The sequence below is a fragment of the Coregonus lavaretus genome, assembly GCF_964263955.1.
Source record: "Coregonus lavaretus genome assembly, chromosome: 3".
In the NCBI taxonomy this organism is placed as follows: Eukaryota; Metazoa; Chordata; class Actinopteri; order Salmoniformes; family Salmonidae; genus Coregonus; species Coregonus lavaretus.
In genome coordinates, this window is record NC_139990.1 from 44,430,014 (window position 1) to 44,445,028 (window position 15,015).

A 15,015-nucleotide genomic window follows, 5' to 3' on the forward strand; every position below is an offset into this window, starting at 1 on the left:
CAATGACAGCCATGATGTTTCCTTGACAGGGGAACCCTGAAGAGGGGTAAGAGGAAGGAGTTGCGTTGGACCACATGCTACACATGAGCTCATTTTCAGCTGGTGAGCCATACCATTCTAATACCAGCAGTTACCTGGGTATTGTTGGGGACAAGTCACAGGAAATTGACTGAGGGACTGGGGAGATCTTGAACAGGACCCAGAATAATTTCCTATACTCCCAAAGGAACTGGGAAAGCGTCCTATATTCTACAGCTCTGCAAGACATTGACATCACTTTATCATTTTCTAAAATAACTTCTATTATCTTGTAGTTTGTCTGCAACAAAGTTTATTTTCAATTACACTTGTACAAGTATAGTAAATAAGTCAAAGACAAATATACCTGACATTTTGTCACAAATCTACATCTTAATCATGGTATAAATTTACAAAATCAAAAATGTAATACTACCGTGTAGTAAATGTGACTTGATTAAAACATTTCATAGGAACATTATTTTTTAGATACAAAAACACATTAAATGCAGCCTGCTCATGGCAGAGTGAGGAGCTGTCACTGTCTCCTAACACCATGTTATAGAGAGATAAACTTCACTGACAAGGGCTGCATACCAAATGGAACCATATTCCCTATTTAGTGCACTACTTTTGACCAGGGCCCATAGAGAATGAACCTTATAGAGAAGAGGTTGCCATTTGGGACGTACCCAATTTCTCCATCAGGTGGGAGAAGGAAGCAGGTCTTCCTCACTGTCCCATACAGCAGACCTCTCCTCTTGGGGCTACAGGTTGGAGCGAGTCAGCCATGGAAACTCCTAAGAGACACAGACAGACAGACAGACAGAGCGACAGACCATGGACAGTCAGGAGAGGAATGATAAATGACGTGGTTGGATGCAGTCAGGCTCATGTGTCAAACTCATTCTATGTTGGGCAGAGTGTCTGCAGGTTTTTTCACTCCTCCCTTTTACTTGATTGATCATTGAAGGTCACTGATTAGTTAGGAACGCCCTTAACCTGGTTGTCTAGGTCTTAATCGGACAGGAAATAACAGAAACCAGCAGACACTAGTTTGACAGCCCTGTTCTTAGGCAACATTAGCATTCAACATGCAGGTGAAGTGAGCTGACCATAGCTACCTTGATGGTACAAAAAAGGTTCCATCTAGAACCTAAAAGGGTTATTCGGCTGTCCCCATAGGGGACCCTTTGAAGAACCCTTTTTGGTTCCAGGTAGAACCCTTTAGGAGTCCATGTAGAACCCCTTTCCACAGAGGGTTCTACATTGAGGGTTATACCTAGAATAATTTTCCTATGGGGACAGCCAAAGAACACTTTTGGAACCCTTTTTTATTAAGACTGTATATATATATATATATTTTTTTTTTTAACCCCTTTTTCTCCCCAATTTCGTGATATCCAATTGGTAATTACAGTCTTGTCCCATTGCTGCAACTCCCCTACGGACTCGGGAGAGGCGAAGGTCGAGAGCCATGCATCCTCCGAAACACGACCCTGCCAAGCCGCACTGCTTCTTGACAGACTGCTCGCTTAACCCGGAAGCCAGCTGCACCAATGTGTCGAAGGTAACACCGTCCAGCTGGCGACCGAAGTCAGCTTGCAGGTGCCCGGCCTGCCACAAGGAGTCACTAGAGCGATGGGACAAGGAAATCCCGGCTGGCCAAACCCTCGCCTAACCCGGACGACGTTGGGCCAATTGTGCACCGCCTCATGGGTCTCCCGGTCACGGCCGCTTGTGACAGCCTGGGATCAAACCCAGGTCTGCAGTGACGCCTCAAGCACTGCGATGCAGTGCCTTAGACCGCTGCGCCACTCGGGAGGCCCCATTAAGAGCGTATTTGATGACTGCAGCCTTACAGGACCAGAAATAAACAACACTTTCTTACACATTATAAACACTTTCCTACACTAGATACACATCATAAACAACACTTTCCTACACTAGATACACATCATAAACAACACTCGAACTGGCTTTGAGGTCTTGATTTGAATTTGCCTGGTATAGACTAGGGAATACCTGTTGCTTCCTGTCTGAGGAGGGGTCTATGAGGACGTTGAGGAGACTAGGTCTCTCCCAGTCACTGAGGCTGAGCTGTAAGGCACTACGCAGCTCCTCCTCTGTCCGCACCAGGAACCCTCGTCCTCCAAAGGCCTTCATGACCTCGTCATAGCGGGCTTCAGGCAGCAGGGTCACAGGGGGGGCTCTGGAGAGAAGAGGGGAGAGGAGAAGATGACCAACATACCTTCACTAGAGGGAATCCTGACCTGGACATAACCAGTCAGAGTAGGCCCAGTCCCACATTGACCATTAAACCCAAACCCCTATGTACTCACACAGTGGTCAGATCTCCCATCTTCCCCATCATTTCCCACGTCTCTGTGTCCACTCCGCTGTAGATCCCATTGTTGTTGACCACGATGATGACCACTGGGAGTTTATACCTGGTCAGAGGGAAGAGCATCAATGACCTGGGAAAGCATCAATGGCCAGGGAAAGCATCAATGGCCAGGGAGAGCATCAATGACCAGGGAGAGCATCAATGGCCAGGGAAAGCATCAATGGCCAGGGAGAGCATCAATGACCAGGGAGAGCATCAATGACTAGGTTAGGTGGTTGACACTTAGGGAAAATTGATACATTTTTTTATTCTCCTATGCACCAGACCTGTGAATACTACAAGCACGTTTTGCTATGCGAGAGAGATCTTGACTGAACCAACCTGCACATGGTCTCCACCTCCATCCCAGAGAATCCAAAGGCACTGTCCCCCTCCACACACACCACCCTCTGGCCTGTGTTCTGGTTCCTCTGCACTACTGCAGCCGCGATGGCAAAGCCCAGACCCACCCCCATCGTCCCGAAGGTGCCAGCATCCAACCTGCACACACACACACACAGACCAAGACACACACACACAGACACACACACACACCAGGCTGCATTAATAAGAGCTCAGTGTGTGTAAAGGTACCGTAGTTGGTGTATGTGTGTGTGTGTGTGTTAAGTAGGAAGCAAGGAACAACATCTCCCGAGTGGCGCAGTGGTCTAAGGCACTGCATAGCAGTGCTAGCTATGCCACTAGAGATCCTGGTTCGAGTCCAGGCTCTGTCGCAGCCGGCCGCGACCGGGAGACCCATGGGCGGCGCACAATTGGTCCAGTGTCGTCCAAGGTAGGGGAGGGTTTGGCCGGCAGGGATATGGGTTTGTTTCCCACGGGGGGCCAGTATAAAAAAAAATAAACATGTATGCATTCACTAACTGTAAGTAGCTCTGGATAAGAGCGTCTGCTAAATGACTAAAATGTAAAATGCTAAAAGAGTCCATCTAGTGAGCCTGTCAGTCAGCACTACATTGAGAAGTCATCCAGTCAGCCTGTCAGTCAGCACTACATTGAGAAGTCATCCAGTCAGCCTGTCAGGCAGCATTACATTGAGAAGTCATCCAGTCAGGCAGCACTACATTGAGAAGTCCTCTAGTCAGCCTGTCAGGCAGCACTACATTGAGAAGTCTTCTCAGGCAGAACTATCAACAGATCCCAACTCATTCCTACTTGTCTTCAGGGCAAAGGCACGGGATACTTGGCGGATTTGACCTTTGATCTCTGTGTGAGGTGGCATGCCTTGCCTGTGTCGAGGAAGGTAGTTGTTCAACATGGTGCGCCCGATGTCCATGGTGTTGGCCCCCTCACTCACGATGACACAGTCGTGGGGCAGCAGCTGGGAGATGTGGTGGAACACTTGGTAGTAGTTCATGGGTGTTGTCGACTGTAGAGCTAACGCCTGGAGAGAGGAACACAATCAAATCAGGGGTGGTAGGTACCAAACAGCAAAGTTGTTGGACCTGTAGCCGAAAGGTGGCCGGTTCGAATCCCTATGACAAGACTCAGAATACATCTGTACCATAATGTCTTCTACCTGTTGAATTTAAGAGCAATACTACATCTGTACCATAATGTATTCTACCGGTTGGATTTAAGTCAAGTTATTTCACAGATAACAAAGAGTCAGTAATACAGACACACAGGCAGAATCTAACTTGCTTAGGTCACAGGTCACAGACGGACACACCAACACACCTTTGTCATTGTTGCGTTAGCAGCCATCTTCTCTTTCAACATGGTCCACCATTCTGTATCAGCTGGATACTTCCAGCCATCTTTGTGAACGTACTCCAGGAGCTGAACGTAAAGATGAGGAGTAGAAACTAAACAAACTGAATCAAGTACAGATGTAGGATCTTAATTTGATCACCTTGTTGCAGGAGAACTTTCCGTGTAGAGTATTTGAGGTTTAAAAAGGCTTCTGAAGTTTGTACTCTTAGAAATGTCTTACATAAATGTCCATTCATTATAATCCATATAATAATTCACATTGCTGTGCTGCAGGACAATCAATGCTTGTTTCTTTAAAAAATTATATGCAGATATAGGGCAGATATTAGATGCCTGTGTTGTGTTACCTGCTTGACAATAGCATTGATGTCCCACAGGACTGAGTTGTGTTACCTGCTTGACAATAGCATTGATGTCCCCCAGGACTGAGTTGTGTTACCTGCTTGACAATAGTATTGATGTCCCCCAGGACGGAGTTGTGTTACCTGCTTGACAATAGTATTGATGTCCCCCAGGAGAGCAGCAGCAGGTTGCACATTGTTCCCCATCTCCTCAGCACACAGATCAACCTTGACATAAATAACGTATGTGGAACGTTACTACAACATACCAGCAACGACACAACAGGAAGAGCGCCGTGCGTGACACCTGTAACAGCAGCTGGAGGAGTGGCCAAACCTCAAGCTAAACACAACAGAAATAACCAGGCACCACCACATAATGCTAAGGCTGACACACACGTTCCCTTTTATAAACCGGGTGATTTGAGCCCTGAATGCTGATTGGCTGAAAGCCGTGGTATATCTGACCGTATAACATGGGTATGACCAAAAATGTATTTTGACTGTTCGAATTACGTTGGTAACCAGTTTATAATAGCAATAAGGCACCTCTGGGGTTTGTGGTATATGGCCAATATACCACGGCTAAGGGCTGTATCGAGGCACTCCGCGTTGCATCGTGCATAAGAACAGCCCTTAGACGTGGTATATTGGCCATATAACACACCCCCTCGGGCCTTATTGCTTAAATATAGATGTACTGTACAGCACTATGACAGACATGACATTATTTGGAGAGACCACAAAGACTTATAGAGAAGCTATATAATTGATAGACTAAATCCAAAAGACTGACTCAAATACCTTTATACCTGGTTACAATGAACTGTAGTTCACTATGAAATGACCTGTGACTAGGGTTGCAAAATTACAGTTACTTTCCCAAAATTCCCAGAAATCCCTGTTGGAAAATTCCAGAAATCAGAACGGAATTAGCAGAAAATCTGGAATCCTAAAAAAAGAAGGACAAAAAAAAAACTACTGGTGACCATTGACCTACCTGGATGACCTTTACATGGGGGTCAAACCTGGGGGGAAGGCCAAAGTGCAGGATCCAGATGAGCCTGGCACCAAGTAGGACCACAACATCAGACTGGAGCAGAGCTCTGCAGTCCCCACCAAGACCATAGAACCAGGAGGATAGGAAGAGGAGGAGGAGGAGGAGGAGGAGGAAGAGGATAGAAAGAGAGGAGGAGGAAGAGAGGAGGAGGAGGATAGGAAGAGAGGAGGAGGATAGGAAGAGAGGAGGAGGAGGATAGGAAGAGAGGATGAGGAGGATAGGAAGAGAGGAGGAGGAGGATAGGAAGCGAGGAGGAGAGCAGGGAAAATAACACAATCAGATAGAACAAAACAAAATGTAATGAAAAGAGGCTAGTTGTATGAGTAGTGTAGTTGATTGACACCAGTTTACATTGACATGACCTGGCCAGGAGAGACTAGTTATAGATAGGGATTTCAGGAAGGCCCAGAGTTCTCCTGGTCCATTCATATGGTAATGGGAATTCTTGGTCCTACTTATACAGTCAATGGTCTGTACATTAATATGATGCCAGCTGAGAGAAGGAGAGGCTGACCTGGAGCGGGCAGCAGCAACACAGTTGGGGTGATCATCAGGCAGCACCCCTTTACCCATGGGGGTGGGCAGGAAGGGCAGGTCACACCCCTCCACCAGCTCCCTCAGAGCCCCCTCTGCTCTTCCATGGGCTGCACCTGCAGAGGGACACAGACAGAGGGCACTGCCACACGGATTTCAACAGACTGACCTTCACAACTGGGATGCATTCAGCTGAGCAAAACGTTGTGCAACGTTCAGATAGAAATATAGCATGTAGAACGAACGTGCCTCTCGGACAGGTAGAATGAGAAATCATGTCAACAATGTTTGTTGACTGAACGTGGCCCTGTTTTCAACTGAACCTTGGTACAGTGCTATATGTGTTACAGTGCGTCTCAGCTGGCTATTGATCTCTCCTGGACAGACGCACGTAACATAACTGGAAGTAGCGTCTGTCAACAGACTGGGATGTGACAACTTTGTTCCGGTACGCAGATTTTTCACCACTAATCATTTGGACAAATCACGATTTCGCATGTGTGGGGGAGGGGACATTTGGCCCATAAACTTGCAGAGAGTTTCCGTTTAGGGGGGTGGAGACTTCGCAAGTGGCGTTAGTATCTTTCTCTTAACATCTCCCCAGACCTTAACCAAGTATCTGACGCAATTATGCAAGATTTTAGTTCTGTTTCCCCTAGATTATCTGGCTATTAAAAAAGCAATGCCTACCTTTGCCAATGATGAGTAAAGGCCGTTTGGCTCCTTTCAGGACCGCCAGTGCTTCTGTGATCGCCATATGGTCAGCCATACTCACAGGAGGAGGTGGACAACAGGGCACCTCTCTGACAAAGGAAATAGTAAATAATAGGTCAAACATTAAACATGTTACCTAGCAACTTTATTGCATATGTAAATAAATCATGAAGGTCTATCGAGGCTTATTGCTATTCTCTGATGAGAATATTTTGATATAGTGCTATATTTTCTAACTAATTTAATTTCTGGTTCACTTCAGACGTTAAAAGGTATAAGAAAATAAAATAAAAATGACTACGGTGATGTGAATTCAGAGGTATACATATTCAACAGTAACACATTAGTATACATTTTAAATGGATGAAAGACAGTGATAGCCACTAACCTGGCTCTGCTCCTGTCCAATTTAGCATTGACCATGTCCCCAGATATGTCTACGTATACAGCACCTGGACGTCCATACATGCTAGTGCGTACTGCCTTAGACAGACCAAACACCCTTCCATTCAGAATCAATTAAGGCTGTGCTGTGCTCTTATGAAGCAGTTAAGGTACCTTGCTAAGCTGGAAAATTAGAGGTCAGAAAACAGACAATTGCAGGTGATACCAAATGATATGAAGAGGACTAAACAGAGGGAGTCAGAGTAGACTGTATACCTTCTCTACCACTGAGGATATCATATCCAGACTGCTAGGCCTAGCAGAGAACTTACTGTACAGTCTGCATGCCTCCACCTGACAGAGAAAGAGGACCACAAATAACAAATTATTTCCTCTTTCAGCAATGAAACTGCTAGGGCCAGTTTCCCGGACAGAGATTCTCTATTGAGTTTGCTTTTTAGGCCATGACTAGGCTTAATCTGTGTCCCGTGAAACCACCCCCTAATGTTCAATAGTCAGAAATGTCATGGTTGAATCGGTACCTGTGGAAACTCTTGAAATGCCCCAGTGGTCTCTTGGTTTTGATCGGAGGAGCCTCCAATAACAATCACAGGCCTACAGAGAGAGAGGTATCACACAATGACATCAACTGACAAGCTGAGACAACAAGAAATTGGAGTCCTCTGATCATTTTTTGCAGTGTGCGGATAGCATCCCTTCTTTTGAAAAGACCACTGAACATGAGTAGTAGGGTCTTCTGTTTGTGGAGTTCTAGTATACCAGCAGTTCGTGTTAGCGTTGGCCATTCCACCAAGTGCATGGATGAGTCCCGGTCCAGACACAACCAGACACGCACCTGGACTGGAGAGGAACAGACAGACAGAGGGACAGACAGACAGGAAGACAGGCAGACACACACACAAAGGGTCAGACAGCCAGGCAGACATAATTAGCAATGCAAAAAAGCTATGAAACTGACCCTCACACACTACACGCTCCTGTAGTCTATGTAAGGGTAGTTAATATCACATGATTTAGGGAGAGCTGGTTTAGTATAGTGTGGAGAGAGTAGTCTCCCTGGGCAGACGGGTCGCTTCCCACATTAACAATGTTTTGACATAGGTCTGGGATTTCAGAGAGGAGAGACAGTATCTCTAAAGCTCTCTCCTAATGAGAATCCTCCTACCGTCCAGTGAGGTAACCAACAGCAGACGCAGCATAACAAGCCTGTTGGATGACGCATTACAACAACATATCAGTATTACTGGTGTCTCCACAACCAAATCACATCAAAAATGTCATGAGAAGATTCTGAATTCATAAAAAATTAAAAGATGGCTTACGGCTTGTTCATTGCGCATTCCCACATACTTGATTCCTGAGGCTTGAGCTGCCATAGCTACTTCAATGACTGGAACACCAACTATTCCAAACATATATTCTACATTCTGTAGAGAGATACATGTAGATACACTATATTTACATTAAAAATAAAATACAATTTGTCATTTAGCAGACGCTCTTATCCAGTGAGTGCATACATTTTCATACTGAATTGTATATGAATTGTTAAAATGTAGTTTAGATTTTCTTTGCATTGACACACACTTTGGCATGCATCAACAAGGGAGTTAACATATGCTATTCCACATAAACATCTAAATGTTTTGCTACAACAATATTCATAGTTAGCTATACCAGTGCAATGACCTTTGGCACACTTTCACAACTCGTAGTGCTACATTCTCACTGCCAAGGACATGATCAGCGACTAATATATTCTTAGCAACACGGTTACACAGTATAACACTGTTTTATATAAATTGCACACACTTTACCTGAGCTTTTAGTGCCTCTGCAATGAGCTGAGCCCCAGTCACATCTTCCATTATTATTGTCGAGAAATCTGTTCAAAGTGCAAACGAGGTTAGCAAGGAATTCTTGGACTTGTTGTTCAGTAGCTTATAAATCGTGTTTAGATCTCTTGCAAATCATTCGTTTTTGTCTGCTTTCCAGCATGCATTACATGAGTAGCTACAAGCGATAGGTATTTTGATAGCCACTTACTCCACAAAGTTACAATTTGAGTGACAGGATTTCTTCTGGCACTACTGCTCCTGTCTAAAGTATTACACGTTAATACCACTTCCGGGTTCACGGCCAATCACATGAGCCGTGCTTCTTCTTCGTCTTCGTCTTCTTTTTCTTCTTCAGTGGGGTTTATAGGCAGTCGGCATCCAACGTTATGGTGCATTACTGCCCCCTACTGTGCTGCAGTGTGGACATGAGCCGTGCAAGAGTAGTCATGAATATTTAATAAACTAGTAGCCTTTTTCTTTTTTTATTGCAAGAAATACATAACAAGCCCTCGTTATGTGTTTATAACTGCACTTAACTTAACACTTAACTCAATTAAGTCATTATGAGTGTATGACAGTATGAAAAAAAAAATTATGCACTCACTAACTGTAAGTCGCTCTGGATAAGAGCTTCTGCTAAATGACTAAAATGTAAAATGTAAATGACTTGAGTGTATGCATTATAGATATAGGCTTCATAGAAAGTGTTACAAATGTTCTCCTGTCATCTTATAGGAGATCCATTCATGGATTTAGTTATGGCTTGAGAATGTGACTGGTCTACAGAGTTTTCTCCTTTATGTCTGTCTTTATGTATATATATATGGCACCCTTTTTTATATGTGACAACAACTTTTCTGTATTATGTGTATTTCCACAATCAATAATAATAAACGGTACTTCACTATGAATACTTTTGACTATGTGGTTTGAAGTACTTTACCGTTATCGTGCACATACATTAAGACTATTATAGACAGAAATCAATGCAGTAATGTTTTATTAAATAAAGGCTCTGATTAAAATATAATATTAATGAAATCAGGCATTTAGCTAATTCTTCTTCCCAGAAGCTCCTCTGAATGGTTTGGAGATGGCTCTGGGGAGAGCGTGTAACACCCTGACTATGAGAGGGCGTTTACGGGACTGGGACTCCTGGGGAGCAGGGGCCGGTGTGGTTGTCAGGTCCTCCTTGGGTGGGGAAGTGGATGGAACCTCTGGAACCTCACACTCAGTATCTGTCATAAGAACATTTCATAATCAGAAAATGAATGTGTATGTTTGTGTCTGTCCGTCTGTCTGCCTGTCTGTCTGCTTGCCTGTCCGTCTGCCTGTCTGTCTGTCTGTCTGCCTGTCCGTCTGTCTGTCTGTCTGCCTGTCCATCTGCCTGCCTGTCTGTCTGCCTGTCTGCATGTCTGTCCGTCCGTCTGCCTGTATCTGTTGTCACTGTTTTAACAAGCTTGTCATAGGGTGATATATCAATATAACATCGATGCTTATCACTTACCCTGTGAAATATGAGTCTCTCTGAGACGTTTGGTAGGCAGCCAATCCAGTTCAGGGTGGCGCTTCGGTTCCCCTTTTGTCTTGAACAGCTGTTGACAAAACACATCAGGACAACTGAGCCTGTGTAAAATACAGAGTGTGCATCCCAAAAGGCACCCTATTCGCTATGTAAGGCACTACTTTTGACAAGGGCCCATAGAGCTCTGGTAAAAAGTAGTGCACTATATAGGGAATAGGGTGCCATTTGGGACATAACCATTGACTCTCTCCCATGTGTATTAGGATTGTATTACAGCGTCCTCACTCAACCTCCTCAAGACAATGACAACAGTATTGTTCTAATGCTGAGAGACAATAGGTGTGTAGTGAATCTGTAGGGTAAATTTCAGCCCTGCCTTACAGAGGTAATCTCAAAACACAGAGCACCCTACCTTAATCATGATCTTTGGAAACTTATGCATTTTCGGTAGGAAATGCCACTTCCTGTTCTTCTTAGTCTCTTCCCCTCTGGCAGAGGGAAGGCGGGCCATGCCGTCAGCCTTTACATCAGCCGGGCTAAGGCTCCTGGCAGGGAATTCCTCAGTAGCATTAAGGTCAGCTACAACACCATGAATGATGTCACTTGCGGCATTGCTGGTGTCTGAGTGAGAAGAGCACGCTAGTGTGACCGAAATGTGTACAATAACTGGGAGAAGAGGACGCAGCCATGGAAGTTAGTCACTGCGTCCCAAATGGCATTCTCTTCACTTTATAGTGCACTACTTTTGACCAGGGCCCATAGGGTCTGGTCAAAAGTAGTGCACTAAATATGGAATAAGGTGCCATTCTGGACACAACCAGTGAATTTTACATCATAAAACGCAATGTATTGAGCATCATGTTACAATTAAGTCCTATGCAGATGAAAATAGATACTTTCACTTACCATCCTCCATTGCAGACTTGGACCCATAAGTCAGGCTGTCCATCACCTCGTCTGTCATCAACTTGATGACCTGATCCAAAACCATTTCAGCCGAGGGTGGCATAGGCCTTCCCATACACTGCCCCAGGAGTCTCCTAACAGAAGTCTGGGCAAAGTTGTAAATGAGCTCTGAGGCATCGTCCTTTGACAGCTTCCTCAGGGCTGGCTTAGGCAGCGCTGGTTGAGAGAGGCTTCTGTGGCCAGCCATGGATTGAAGCTGGCGGCTTATGGTTATCTCCAGAATGAGACCGTGGACCTTTGCGATCAGGTTGTCAGACGCACCTTGAAGGGCTTCAACTGACAGGAGCCTATCCAGATTTTCTTCTGCTGAAGTCATCTCTGGGTCGTCCGTCTTCAATGTGTCCATTATAGTTTTCACTATGATATTGGTGTCAGATATGTTTATTTCTTGTTGGCTCACAAGCGTTGACCATGAACCTGTCTCGTCCATTGCGATAGAGGTATGGGATTCTGTCCTTGTGATCTCATCGGCAGCGCTCATGTCAGGCAACTGGTCAAGGCTCTCCAGTAAAGAGTCTAACATGTTAGTGGCTATCAGACACTCCTGACTTGCAATCTGCCCAACAGATGAACTCTCATAGTTGGCCACTCTACACTTGATCACATTTAGGATCAAGCTGAGCATCTTCTTTGCAGTTTTGCTAAAGCCTTCTTGGCTGACTGCCACTGTTACGTCTTTTAGAGCCACAAGAGGTTTGCAACTTTCACTCAATCCACTGCCGTGGAGAGGAGAGGCTCTCTTCAAACTGTTGTTGCTCACAACTGACATACTCCTGGTGGGCAGAGTGACATCCTCACTGCATGTGTCAATTACATGGTGGTCTGTTGAAGAGCCACTTGAAGACACAAGGGCTTTAGACCTTTTAGCCAAACAGACTTTTGACAAAGGCTTCTCACTTCTCACAGACGGAGGGCGGCTCCTGTCCTCAACAAGAGCAGTGTCAGGGGACTTAATGCGTCTGAGTGTCTCCACAGGGGTGGAGTCCAGCACATCTTTGGCTGTGGTGACTGACACTGGTGGAAAAGAGAAAAAGATGTTCAGTCTATCCTTTACTCTGTGGTACATGGTTTGAGCAGCATCCAATAAGTTGTCAAAGACAACTCTGGGTTTGAGCTGGGACTCCAGCTTTTTCTCTCCTAGTGGGAAGGAGTCTGCGTCGTCCACAGTGTACTGGGATACACTTTCAAGGTCTTGCATGATAATATTTACTATATCTTCGGCTGTAGAAACCACATGGTGTGAGAAGGTGGTGCTAGGCATGCCCTGTAGCAAAGAATGGTTGGCTTTGCTAGCAGCTCTGAGAATGGTCTCACTCACAATGTGTTTGGCCTTAGCTCGGAACTCAGTACTGTAAAAGCTCTGGATGGAAATGTTAGAGGTTCTGCTGGCTGCACTAAGAGATCGCATGAGTGTGGCAATCTCGGCTGACGTCACATCACTCAAAATGGTGAGGTCCTCCAATTTCGAAATTATCGAGTCCAACTTCTGGTTGAAGTCGAAGGATGAATTTGTCTTGCTCTCCCCAACGGAAGCGGAGCAGTCTTCCTTTGAAGTGTCCACCCTCAGCACCGAGATCACCTGTTTGATTACCCCTTTAGTGCAGGTGTCGAGGGTGAGCTGGTGGGCTGAGGACTTAGAAGGGGTCTTACTGTCTGTCTTCTGTACAGGAGATTCCTCCACAGTGGCCTCAGTTACAGGAGATACCTCCACAGTGGCCTCAGTTACAAGTAGTCCAGTTGCAGAGAGCTCGATTTGCACAGGAATATATTTTCCCTCAGTGAGATGGTTGGAGGTGAACAGCTTCCTTAGTTTGTCCAGGGTTTTGGTGTAAATCTTCTGGGAACCTGAACTCACTTCCACCCAGAACATTTTGCGACCTGGTTTCGTACGCTTGGAGGCCTTATTGACCTCATATACCTCATGCAGGTCGGAAATAATTCCACCAAAGAGATCAGAGGATGCCTCCTCAATATTCTCTGAGGAAACATGGACAGATAGGATTTCCGACAGTTTCCCACAAGTGTCGGTTTTATCCAGCGCAGCAGTATATGTCACAGCTGCATCCTGAATGACCTGAGTGATGCATTGCTCAGCTTTGACAATATACTCCTCCACTGGCTGACCAAGGAGGATGTCAACTTTATCAGCAGGGCGCTCCTTCTGAATACTCACATTCTCCTCTGATGGGCATGGGTTGTTGAAGATAATGCTCTCAGTGACCATCTTAGAGGAGGCGAGAGATGAGTCGAGAAGCAGAGATCTGTATATAATCGAGGTGGACATCTCTGGGTGCTTTATCACAGCAGCCTCCTCCAAAATGGCAGACGGGCCCTGGAGGATGTCAGAGATATCCATGTCCTCAATGGTCTCTACCAGAGACGATAGTAGGTCTCTGGCTGCCAGGTTGGTAGGTCTCTGGTTATCGAGCTCTGTTTTGATTGCTTGACAGGCAGTTGCCAGAGCAACAACAGAGCGAGAACACAACTGCTTCAAGGTGGAGTCAGAAAAAGATGATGACAGATCTGTCATGGACATGGTGGAGAGTTGACTCTCAGAGACAAATGGGCTGAGTTTGACAGACACCTGTCTGACCAAGTCCCCAGCAAGAGCTCTCTTATCTATTGCTCCACTAGCTGAGTTGTGGGAGCAGGCACTCTGTGGCCTTGACGGGTTCCTGTTATCCAAAAATCCTGTTGTCCAAAAAACCTCAAGTACAAGATCCACAACATCGGATGACACTTCTGTCATTCTGTTGTCAGACAGAAATGTACTTGGATGAATGGTGCCTGCATTCACAGTCCAGTCGCAAATGGAGTTGTTGGACTGACTCTGGACTAGTGGAACTAGACAGGTTTCACTTTGACCTTGGCCAAAGAGCTCTGCCATTTTGAGCAGAACTGATCTTAAGACCTTCGATTTGGAAATGTTCAGCAGTGGGTCGTTGTTGGACAGTCTGGTGGATGGTCTGCTAGCCGATCTGTGAACCACTAGGCTTTGTATTTCTGCCGAAATGGCAGTTAGAAAATAGGTCAAGGGGCTGGTCGCTCTCCCCTCATTTCCTCCGTTGGCTTTCGCCTTGGTGATGCTATCTATGATGATGACTATGACCTGTCCAGCCAGAGGAGGCTGAGAGAGGCTGGACTGAGGGCTTGTAGGCGTGTTGTAAGGCAAGTCCTCACCAGACATCACTGGCAACAACGTCGCCTATGGGCACAAACCCACCGTCGCTGGACCAGACAGGACTGGCAAAAAGTGCTCTTCACTGATGAGTCGCGGTTTTGTCTCACCAGGGGTGATGGTCGGATTCGCATTTATCGTCGAAGGAATGAGCGTTACACCGAGGCCTGTACTCTGGAGCGGGATCGATTTGGAGGTGGAGGGTCCATCATGGTCTGGGGCGGTGTGTCACAGCATCATCGGACTGAGCTTGTTGTCATTGCAGGAAATCTCAACGCTGTGCGTTACAGGGAAGACATCCTCCTCCCTCATGTGG

General features: G+C 45.7%; 2 protein-coding genes across 3 annotated transcripts; both read right to left on the minus strand.

The window, feature by feature from the left end:
- Nucleotides 1–314: 314 nt before the first annotated feature.
- On the minus strand, nucleotides 315–9,339 carry LOC311118404 (2-hydroxyacyl-CoA lyase 1-like). 2 transcript variants are annotated; one of them, XM_084157624.1, is made up of 18 exons: nucleotides 9,239–9,339; nucleotides 9,010–9,077; nucleotides 8,515–8,619; nucleotides 8,358–8,398; nucleotides 7,952–8,032; nucleotides 7,714–7,786; nucleotides 7,448–7,525; nucleotides 7,176–7,270; nucleotides 6,764–6,876; nucleotides 6,054–6,189; nucleotides 5,480–5,585; nucleotides 4,624–4,707; nucleotides 4,103–4,204; nucleotides 3,652–3,806; nucleotides 2,747–2,905; nucleotides 2,361–2,468; nucleotides 2,044–2,230; nucleotides 315–818 (listed from the first exon to the last, which is right to left on the minus strand). In XM_084157624.1, the coding sequence occupies exons 2-18, from the start codon at nucleotides 9,058–9,060 to the stop codon at nucleotides 786–788; spliced, it is 1,707 nt and encodes a 568-aa protein (XP_084013750.1). In that variant the 5' UTR covers nucleotides 9,061–9,077; nucleotides 9,239–9,339; the 3' UTR covers nucleotides 315–785. The 2 variants fall into 2 exon arrangements, with proteins under 2 accessions (XP_084013750.1, XP_084013751.1); XM_084157625.1 differs by having other exon boundaries at nucleotides 7,952–8,027; nucleotides 9,239–9,281.
- Nucleotides 9,340–10,013: 674 nt separating this feature from the next.
- Nucleotides 10,014–12,233, minus strand: LOC311118565 (uncharacterized protein). The gene is made up of 4 exons (XM_084157644.1): nucleotides 11,462–12,233; nucleotides 10,968–11,176; nucleotides 10,538–10,625; nucleotides 10,014–10,268 (listed from the first exon to the last, which is right to left on the minus strand). The coding sequence occupies exons 1-4, from the start codon at nucleotides 12,144–12,146 to the stop codon at nucleotides 10,084–10,086; spliced, it is 1,167 nt and encodes a 388-aa protein (XP_084013770.1). The 5' UTR covers nucleotides 12,147–12,233; the 3' UTR covers nucleotides 10,014–10,083.
- Nucleotides 12,234–15,015: the final 2,782 nt, after the last annotated feature.

What these genes read in the sequence shown, in the direction of transcription:
- LOC311118565 (XM_084157644.1), bottom strand. Translation starts at nt 12,146, where the DNA reads ATGCTCAGCTTGATCCTAAATGTGATCAAGTGTAGAGTGGCCAACTAT. An exon ending in CAAGTCTGCAATGGAGGATG is followed by an intron (nt 11,177 to 11,461) that starts GTAAGTGAAAGT and finishes CTTCTCACTCAG; the next exon opens with ACACCAGCAATGCCGCAAGT. An exon ending in TTCCAAAGATCATGATTAAG is followed by an intron (nt 10,626 to 10,967) that starts GTAGGGTGCTCT and finishes TTTTGTCAACAG; the next exon opens with CTGTTCAAGACAAAAGGGGA.
- LOC311118404 (XM_084157624.1), bottom strand. Translation starts at nt 9,060, where the DNA reads ATGGAAGATGTGACTGGGGCTCAGCTCATTGCAGAGGCACTAAAAGCT. An exon ending in TTTACTCATCATTGGCAAAG is followed by an intron (nt 6,190 to 6,763) that starts GTAGGCATTGCT and finishes GTCCCTCTGCAG; the next exon opens with GTGCAGCCCATGGAAGAGCA. An exon ending in CCTCAGACAGGAAGCAACAG is followed by an intron (nt 819 to 2,043) that starts GTATTCCCTAGT and finishes TGTGTCTCTTAG; the next exon opens with GAGTTTCCATGGCTGACTCG.